A 10,923-nucleotide genomic window follows, 5' to 3' on the forward strand; every position below is an offset into this window, starting at 1 on the left:
ATGGTTACCACGTTGCAGGTCTTTGAATTGTATTGAGTGCAGTTGAACTACCATAGGTTTAAAGAAAGAAGTCTACCAAAAGAGTAAGTGCAAGAGGGTTTTAGACACATGGTAAAATATACTTACCGGAACTGACTAAAAGATATCAAATGAATAAGCTCTAATGAAGTATGATGTGTCGGCGCGTGTGCGAGTCTTCTTCGTGCGTAAGCATAAAAGCACTGATATGACAGCGTGCACGCGCGTTAAGCACGCTCGGCTATTGGTCAGCCGATGGCACGCACTAGATTGCGGAGGCTCTGCGTTGCTTTGCCAGTGCGCTATCAGGAGACACGGAGGTGTAGCGTGACGTTCACTTTAATGGAGCACATGAAATGTACATGGGATTAATAGGTTACGCTACAAACCTACGCTACGACGTGGTGATATGGATATCATAATTTCTAGACAGTCCAAAATCCTGTTGAAGGTTAAATCCTTCAGCGCAGCAGCATCTTCACAGCGGACGACAGCTGGAATTGTGTGATTCGTGACATCGCATCAGCTTGAGAAAAATGACTGGCACGTTGTAAAGGTAAGAGGATACAAAGAAACAAAAGATGGGCTATTTATGATTTTAAAAGATTGATATTGGCATATCAAACCACAAAAAGAATCGATGCACATAATTCCCGAGGTTACATGTAAGACAGGCTGCATCTGTGCGGGCAAGAATTAGTTAATGATAGACTCCCGATTTGGTGCAAGTGATGTGACCACGTATTGTGTGTGTAGACTACGTAACGCAGCGTCCTCCGATCATCGTGACATAGTTTGTGACATACAAAATACATTTTGAGAAACAAAGAAATTAATAGTAAAAGTATACAATATAAGATAACATGAAGTATTAGCTAAAGCCTAGGCCTATGCTACTAATAAAATACAAAATCAAATAAAACAGTTTGCATAAAATACAGTCAGTTAGGCTTTGATTACAACCTCTATCTATCTATCTATCTATCTATCTATCTATCTATCTATCTATCTATCTATCTATCTATCTATCTATCTATCTATCTAAACAAACTTATGTTAGATACAATAATCACAATTAATCTATTTGACAGCACTAATATATAAAGAGGTAGGCATATATATATATGTGTGTGTGTGTGTGTGTGTGTGTGTGTGTGTGTGTATAGGCCTATATATATATATATATACTGTATTTATATACTGTATTTATATACTGTACATATATATATATATATATATATATATATATATATATATATATATATATATATATAATACAATTAAAACAGAATGAAAAAAAACTATCTTTTCGTGGTTTGATATGACAATATCTATCTTTTAAAGTATACTTGTAAGTATACAATTAAAATTCATTACATATATTGTATATGTATTTTACTAAATATTACAATATTCAACAATTACTGTGTGTATATAACTATGAAACAATAAACTATAATAGAAATTGTGGTATAAAATTACAGATTAATAATTACAGTACATATTACAGTTATACTGAATACAAGAAAATTATATATTTTCTATTTTAGTATATATATATATATATATATATACATATATATATATATATATTTTCTCAGAAATTGAGAACTGAACGACTGATGTGAAATCCAGAATAAAACACAAAGCAAATTCATTTGAAGTTAAAAATGTATAGTAAATAAATTATCTCTATTTTTATATAAAGCCAATTTTCCGTAAACTAAATTAATATTTGAGCTGGTACTTTTTCTTATTAACCTTTAATGCTCAGCTTACATAAAGATAAATTTATATATTTTATATAGCTGGATGATAAAAGATGTGCCTTAATAAAATATTTAAAGATTTTGACATCCTAAATGTCATTTTTACCCAAAACAGCATCTGATATTATTGCCCCAAGAAGAATGCTGCAACAGAACAACAACAATAACTGTTTGGACATGGCCCATCGGGAGTTATTGCATGAATGCCGAAGAACCAATGTCTCATTGACCAGTGCCCTTGAGTTTGGAGCCATACCCCTGATTAAAGGCCTGAGAGCTTGGGCTGTGAGTGGTGGCTACTCTAAAGCCAGGAGAAAGGCTGCTAATGGATCTCGGGCACAGAGCGCATGCCAACAGCTTCCTGAAAACAGGGTGGGGCAGAGAAGCTGGTCAGGTCAGGCTAGCAGTTGCTATGGGCACACACTAGACGGTTCAAATAGTACAACGAGAACTCCAGGGGTCAGGCAAGGCGGTCTTGGTGCTCTTGTAACTGTGGCCACTTTGAAAGGCACTGAAGGGGGTGGCAGGCAGACTCAGACACGCTGCCTCTTTCTCAAGGCCCAGGGACGAGGCAGCTACATCTGTGCTGTTGGAAACCGAGGGGCTGGGGCGAGAGTCACAGGCCCACGGACTCACACTGTCATTCTTGAGGGGGCAAAAGAAGAGCTTATATGTTCCTCTAGGGGACTGAGGGTGAGCCAGGATGGGACAGACGATGGAGGACTATTTAAGGCCAAGCCCAGGGCCATAAGAAAATGGAGAAAGTGCAGTAAAACAACAGGCTTGGGGGAGAAAAGAACAACGGCTCACGGCAAAGAGGAAATCGCCAATCAGCACTCTGAGCCGGAACATGGTGACCAAAAAAATGCAGTCATTACAGACACCCAGCCTCCAGGTAACACAATAACACAAAACCAGAAAGGTACCAGTGCTAGCTATCCAAGCCAGGAAGATATCAAAGAGTTGGGCAAAGACAAAAGGGCTGTTGCACCCGAGAGCATGGACCTACAAACCTGCTGCTCTTCTGCCAAACCATGTGCCAAACCAGGTGAGCAGGTTGAAGCTGCGATGAGTATTAATCAATCCGATAACTGTTCTGAAATAGATGAAGGATCCAGTTGTGCCAATAGTGATGCACAAGGAGACACTAAGTTTAGTGATCTTGAATCAAATGATCACCAGAACATTCATAACTTTGTTGCTGATGTGCCAAACCTAGGATCACCTGTAGCATCTGACGCTGCTCAGACTAGCTTTGAAAGTCTAGAAATAAAATCCCCCTCTACAAACTGTAATAATGAGTCAAGCATAGGTCATTCTTCCTTTAAAACTCCCTCTGTCAACATTCAGAGGAATCAAGAAACCATGCCAGATGAGCGAATAACGGACCGTGAGAATCTACATTCGGTGGAGCCACGCGTCCTTACAACACAGAGAGACGGATCTCCAGACACAAAGAATACAGTCATGCTGGAGGGCCGCTCTCCAGTGGGTGTTGAATGTAGCATTACACAGAAGAAGTGCAGGCCGCCCATGTGCTCACCTCAGCAGTGGGAGGAATTAATCACTGAGCATGGGGAAGTTCAGCAGTCTGACAAATCCTCTTCACGAGGCTTTAGCACACCAACAACCAATATAACTGTAACCACAATTCACTCCCAGCCTAATCCTGCCCCTACCACCACTGCAGCCATAGCAACAGCCATCCCAGCATTAAGCAGTGGGGAGGTGGGGGCTAGAGGTGGAGATTTGCTGCCTCTGGTGAACTCAGAGTTGCTATCAGAGCCAGCAAGAGTTGACGACTGGGACAAGGTGGCCGCTGACGAGGGGTCTCTTGATGTGGGCGAGGAGGAGGAGGATGAGTTTGGGGCTTTCATGCAGGCAGGTGGGGAGCAGTGGATGCTTAGGTTCGGAGACGTCCAACAGTCCGCTGCGGGAGAGGATTACAACTGTGGTAAGTAAACTGTCTTGAAAGTAGAAAGGTAATAAATACATTTCGTCACTTAAGAAAGGAGGAACAGTAAGTTCTCTTCTGGAGCAGGAACCTGGCTTTGTTTCGGTTTGAGTGCTCAGATAAACATGCAGTCCCAGTGTTACAGTACTAAATAGTCTGTCTGGTTTGACCTGGATTCCTGCAGACCCCCTCGCTTCACCCGACCTCATGTGAAGATATTAATTATTTAAAGCGCTGCTTGGAATTCCTACCCCCTCAACCCATCACTCCCCCTGTTGCTGTGTACCAGCCTATGGCAACCCTCTACAATCAGAGTAAATCACTCACATATATGCAAGCAAATCTTCCCTCTGGGTGACTTAATAATATCTATCATTAGCCATATCTATCATTAGCCATTGCCACTAATAAATGCTTTCCAGTGTGTGTGTTAGAGGTTAAGAATAAGATATATTTTCACACACTGAACACTCAGAGAAACGATCTGCGATCTTCAAGCGATTTCAGTTCAGCTCAACGGATGCGCAGCGTAGGCCTACCTGTGTCTGACGTACTGTAAACTCGCCGTCGCTTTTCTGAGAGCGCTGTGTTTCTCACACACACACACACGCAAAGAGAGAGACACAGGGAGAGAGTCTTAAATACCAAGCAGAACCAATGCGCTACATGCAAACTATATTCCTTGTTGTATTTTCCTGTCAAAACAACAGCGTCCATTTGGTATTATTCCGCTTTTAAGAACAAGCAGAAGATATGCGGTTTCTCCGGTAGTGCGCAAACGGCTCATCTAGAAAGAAATTATAGCCTATATTAAATTTTAAAAAAAAATCTAGTAAAAAAATGCTCATCTATTCCCTTCACTGTTTGATTTCAGCAAGTCAGTTTGAGGGAACACAGACAACGTGATTAATATGCATGAACCCATGCAGCTCATCAAACCTTAGTGCTCTGTATATTGTTATTAGTAGTAGTAGAATTAGTAGTAGTAATATTATCTTATTAATAATTACTGTTATCTATTACTATTATCATTTTTTACAGAAACACAGTGACCAACAATATCTTAAGCACAACCACCAGTCTTAAGTTCAATTAAAATATCTAATATGCATTTATATAATCACGATATATAAAAGTTTGTTTACATGATGTGTGTGTACTGTGTTTATTATATATATTTGAATACAAGTATATATTTTACACACACACACACACACACCCACACACACACACACACACACATATATATATATGCTTTATATATATTTATATACATTTTTTATATATGAAAAAAAATTAATTCTTAAATATATACTTGCATGTGTGCGTATTTACATACACATTTACATACACATTTACATACACATTTACATACACAATAATGATACACAGTACACACACATTTTTTTATTAAGTAAACAAACTTTTATTTTGAATGTGGTTAATTATGATTAATCAATTTTACAGCACTAATATAAATAAAATATTATATCAGTCTGGCAAATAGACAAAAAAATGAACTAGTCAATGACGATTCTATTGCCAAGATGTGCGTAGAGGGTTGTACGGCAGGAGGCAGCGTTAAAAACACATGCAAACACAGGGCCATTGGGCAAGAGGGGAGGCCAATGCCAACGGCAGTGTGTCTTGATGAAATGGCTTGATCAAAATAGAGGACAAACACAGCATTATTTATTCATCTACTATGTCTTCTACCCATAATTCTTGGTCAAAACTGAATGGTTTTCCACTTTATAATCTTATGGGCTTAATTTTTTGTTTTTTGGCAGCCACTGTGTAATCATAATCCACAGGATTACTCCTGCTCTCTAAAAAGGTGAAAACCAAGCAGCTTTAACCTACTTTTTATTTTTGAAATTAGGTCATGTAAGTAAATCTTTTATATGAGAAGTTATTTGTGGAAGCCATTTAACATATCTCATTGGAATAATGTGAGTTCTTGGCTTTTGTGCGTATCTGCAGTGAGTGCGGCTAAAAGGTTAATGCTTCTAGGGTTAGTTCACCCAAAAATGAAAATTAGCTCATGAATTACTCACCCTCAAGCCATCCTAGGTCTATACGAATTTCTTCTTTCAGCCAAACACAGTTATGAAAAATATATTAGCTTTTCCAAGCTTTATAAGGGGAGTGAATAGTAACTTTGATTTTTAACCCCAAAAAAGTGCATCCATCCATTATAAAAGTATAGGTGTGTGTGAATACAGAGTGTGAATAAAGACGAAACCATTTGTTTTGTAGGAAAAATATCCATATTTATAACTGTATGAACTATAAAGCTTGAAAGAGCCAGGGTATTTGTGTTTGTGTGTTGCTGAAAGAAGAAAGTTATATCCAGCTAGGATGGCTCTAGGGAGGATTTTTGAGTATTTCAAGTATTTGAGTAACTATTCCAGTTTCAAAAACCACCTTCATTCAACCTAACCAATAGTGTTAACACAAGCAAACGTGAGATAAAAACACAGTTTCTGAAGCAACCATGCCATTTTAGATTGCTTCTAGAAGTTCTTGAGATCTTTTATCATGACTTGTTTTACGGGACTCATACAAGTGCAATGCCTGGTGAGCAACAAAGAAAGTTTACAATATCAGAAAAGCCAAACATATGGAGCTGGTGATGTGACACCACAATATATTAGTTTACAAATCCTGCTCTCTATGTCTTTTGAGGTCATACCATGCTAGAACCGTGAGAAAAGTCTTTATTAATCATTGATCTGCCCCTGTAATCATAATTTGTGTGAAATGGATTAAAAGTGGTTGGTGTTTCACTGCCACTCGTGATAATTTCACCTGGAAAGAGTGAATTGTACTATATGCTGGAACTTGAGGCACATTTTCCCAAGTGAGCCTATGCTGTACCTTTCAACAAGGGTCTAAAAATAACTAAATATACACTTTGTTCACAGTGCACAAAAACGGAGAACTGAAGTATGAGTAAACACTTTCACTGCCTGTCAGTTATTGCACATGTCATGTTGCTGAGTTTGTGAAACCTTTCCACCGCAGTTAGCAGAAGCTCTTTCCATCAACATAATGACTACTGGCCTTGTTAAGAGATTTTATATTAGATTCAGGAAAATGAAACTCTAAAGACTTACATGAACCCTTATCTCCTCTCAGAGGCATGCACAAGTTCCACTGATGCAAATGAACCTGCATCCTGGGCATCTGATTGGATGGCAGACCAGTCATTCCAGCAGTCAGAGAGCACATGGATTGCCTTCAGCCAGGAGACTGTGGAGCAGAAGACAGTGCCTGATGGCCAGTGGTGGCCTTCTACTGAAAAGCCAAACCTTTCCCTCTCTCCTCTCCATAATGTGGTAAAGATTTATACTCTGTGACAATAATTATTTTTTCAGATTATTTTCAAATATTAAAGGAACTGTATGTAAGAAATGTATTACAATTAATCATAAAATGGTCCTGATATATCACTAGACATTAAGAAATCATGTTCATTTCACATACTTATATCACTGACAACAGTAGTCCGGCCAGGATATTGTCATTATAAAGTTGTTGTTGCAGCCCTCAACTGATGTTGATGTTGACATGTTGTGTTTTGGCCTGAAGCTCCGCCCTCCACCTATCGACCAATCATGAGTCAGTAGTGTTTGGGCATCCGGGTTGCCAGATCTGCTCCAGTTACCACAGCTGCAGCTACAAACGTTCCTGCTGATCCTGCAGCATATCTGGCAACCTCGAGTCAGGGGAGGGGGATCCAATCACATGCTCTCTAGAATCTGAAGCCCCGCCCCTGAAGCTGTGGCTGAAATCAGTCATTTGTTCACACATTCACTATTTTCTACATGCTGAATGACACATAGTGCACTATATAGGTGATAGGGAGCGATTAAGACGTAAATTATAAAAGTGTAAATATGCTTTCCACTGTGAAGGACGCAGCACCAGTCCAGAGACACAATAGCACAGAGCGAATCATATCGGCGCAGACCACAAAACGTACCGGACCCATTTGAATTCTGCACAGAGTGCTATATATTAAAACAATATGGAGGAAAAGCAGTTTGAGATAAAGGGTTAGTTCACCCCAAAAATTATTTAATTAATTACTCACCCTCATGTCGTTGGACACCAGTAACACCTTTGTTCATCTTCATCTTTCAAACGCGGAAGAGAAGACAATGCTGAATAAAGTCGTAGTTTTTGTTATTTTTGGACCAAAATGTATTTTCGATGCTTCAAGAGATTCTAATGAACTAACTGACGTCTCATATGGACTACTCTGATGATGTTTTTATTCCCTTTCTGGACATGGACAGTATAGTGTGCATACACTTAGATACACTCTCAGACTAAATATAAAATATCTTAAACTGTGTTCTGAAGATGAACGGAGGTCTTACGGGTGAGGAACGAAATTATTTTTTGGAGGATTGAGTCATTAATGACATCAATTTCATTTTTGGGTGAACTAACCCTTTAAGAGGAAACTGCGGCTTTACCGAGTTCAGCGGCTCTAGCTGAGCTGTGATATAAACAAAATGCTATTGGCTATTTAAAAAAGGGGAGGGGCTGTTTGATATGTCCTGCCCTGTCTTTCTGTTTCAGTGGAAATTCAACAACACACTGAATAACTCTTAAACTTGGGTATTGAAATTATTCCCGAGCTTCCCAGTGTTAAATACGTCTTGACAAGGCGTTCATGGCCACTTTTAACTAGGAAATTCGTAATTACAATAATTTGTACGAATAATAGCACGTGAAGGCAGCAAAAGTAGGCATATGCAGTGGTGCAGGGATGACGTCAAAAGCCATAAGACAAATTCGCCAGTGGTTCCCTTTAGGTTTTCCTATGGGGTTTATAATTGGGTTTTTCAATTTATTGAAGAGTAAAATGAGGCCTGTGGTAAACATAACTTGGCACAACGTTTTACAAAAATGTTTTACTCTACAATGTAAATGACACTGACCCATATCGAAAACACAATTTCTGAAGCTGTTATTTGTAATTTAAAGAGCAAATAAGTGACTAGATAAGAACGTGTTGGGTGTGGACGGTGTGCAGTGTACATTTTTCATCAAGTTATGATTACCACAGACCTTGTTTTATTAATACATTTAAACACTAGCAGAATAGCAAAATGTCTAGGGTACCGGCGAATTTTACCAAAAATATGTCACAAATATCCCAAAGAGCCATGTGATACAAATTCTCAATCTATTCAAGCATTAATTAAAGGCTTGTTTTATGATTTTACTATCACACTAATGTATCTTAATACAATTCAAGAATGTTGTTGCAAGCTTATGAGTGTTAACTGAAACCTGTTCAGAACTCATCACTGTTGATTTGTTAATGATTATTGATCTTTATTGTTTGTGTGTAGTCAAATGTCTTTCTAGAGGCCTTTCCCTCTGACATGTCTCCCAGTGAAGATCCTCAATACATTCCTACACTAAAGCAGCTTTTGCAAGGACCAGCTGAAAACAGCAATATAGGAGCGCACAAGTATGTTGCATTATTTGTAGATGGGCTGCACTAAATATGCTTTTATTATTTATTGAGCTATTAGGTAATTTTAGATGTAACTCATCAGCTGGTAAGAAAAACATCCTAAATGTGCAGCGCTGGGGAGGAACAGATTGAAAATTAATCATCTATTGCCACCTTGTGGTAATACAAGATACTACTGCATTGCATCAGATTAAAAACAAAGGCCTGACTGTTTTGCATGAAATTCTGTATTTCATCCTCTTAAGATGTCTGAAAATGTAAAAACAAATCTTTCTTTGACAATTTCACGTACAATTATGGTATTTGTTCTTCTTTTTACATGCTATAAAATTCCGAGTTAATCATTTTGCTTTGGCCCAAAGGGAACAGAGCTTACTTGATGGCCTCCAGGATCTGGACCGGATGATTGGTGTGAAATATAAGAGGGCGGAGTCTCTGTCCTGTAAACTTCTCCTTCAGTCAATGCATTTGGAACGTCCCAGCTCTGTGAGTTTGCTGTAATGAATGACGAAAACACTTGCGAAAACTTCCTTGATATCAAAACTGAAGCTTTTGCCACATCGGTTACTTGTAATATTATTTTAAGCAGCAAATATTATATTTACATAGACCTACTAAAGTATATTTACCATAAATAGGGCTTGGTGTTGGTGTATTTGCAGTATATTATAGTATATTTAGCATAAATAAGTGTATATTTTCAGTATTATAACCACATAATCATCATTTTCTCCCTCAGGAATGTGTGACAGTTCGACAGAAGACCAGTGCCAGATTTTCTCCAAATCTCCCAACGTCCAACCAGCAATTGGCTGCAAATGCTAAGAGAAGACTGTCATATGACTTTAACAGAAACATCATGACTTAGTCTCTATATCTGCTGAATCATCTTTGACCTATGCTTCCTTGAAAAAAATGAAGTTCAGGGGAGAGGAATAATACACGCTGAAAAACTGAATTTCCCTGGATTGACTTCTATTCAAGGTTTATTTAAAATGTATTTCTTCTTTCAATGTCTGTTCTCAGTGTCTGGTAGATTCTGTTTCTCATTCAGCTGTGTATCAAGAGACACAAGACAAATATATTGTTTTTCAGTACGTCAGCATATTAGGGTTAAATTAGGACAAATATACTAAAATGTCAAGTAAAAAAAACATTGCCTAATTGTTTAGTTCAGGTGTGAGGAGACTTGTGCGGCATTGAGTCTGGTTATCAAATATGACTGTACGCGTTTTTGTATTGCTTTCAATCTATGGATTACATTAGTTAGGATAAGATATTTTTGTTGGAGAACCTGTAGATTCAAATCTGGCCTGTCACACCCCAATCCCATAGCCCAACTTTCCTGTATGACACAATAAGCAAAAATAAATTACATAAACAAAAACAAACAAAAAAATATATATTTTGATAGGGGGAGAGAGGTTACTTTCTGCTCCCAAAAAGCTCTCCTTAACCTGAAAATTGTCGAAAGCTAGCAAATTTCCACAAAATGTATTTTCATACACCACCTCACAGAGAAATCCATTTTCTTGTTTCCACGTCTTTTCTCCCTGTGATTGAAGTACTAAATATGACACTGTAGTGTACCATTTTTAACTCCTGAAGAATAGAGACCATATTTTCAGAAGTGTTTTAAAATGAATGTTAACATTTTAAATTGAACCTGTAAGCTTGTTTGT

General features: G+C 38.1%; 1 protein-coding gene across 1 annotated transcript; it reads left to right on the plus strand.

Moving 5' to 3' along the window:
- Positions 1-420: 420 nt before the first annotated feature.
- si:ch211-14c7.2 (uncharacterized) lies at positions 421-10,582 on the plus strand. Its single transcript, XM_067420299.1, has 6 exons — positions 421-574; positions 1,903-3,741; positions 6,883-7,082; positions 9,114-9,235; positions 9,604-9,727; positions 9,981-10,582. The coding sequence occupies exons 2-6, from the start codon at positions 1,929-1,931 to the stop codon at positions 10,107-10,109; spliced, it is 2,388 nt and encodes a 795-aa protein (XP_067276400.1). The 5' UTR covers positions 421-574; positions 1,903-1,928; the 3' UTR covers positions 10,110-10,582.
- The last annotated feature ends 341 nt before the right edge of the window (positions 10,583-10,923 follow it).

This window comes from Pseudorasbora parva, chromosome 16 (genome assembly GCF_024679245.1).
Source record: "Pseudorasbora parva isolate DD20220531a chromosome 16, ASM2467924v1, whole genome shotgun sequence".
NCBI classification, from domain to species: Eukaryota; Metazoa; Chordata; class Actinopteri; order Cypriniformes; family Gobionidae; genus Pseudorasbora; species Pseudorasbora parva.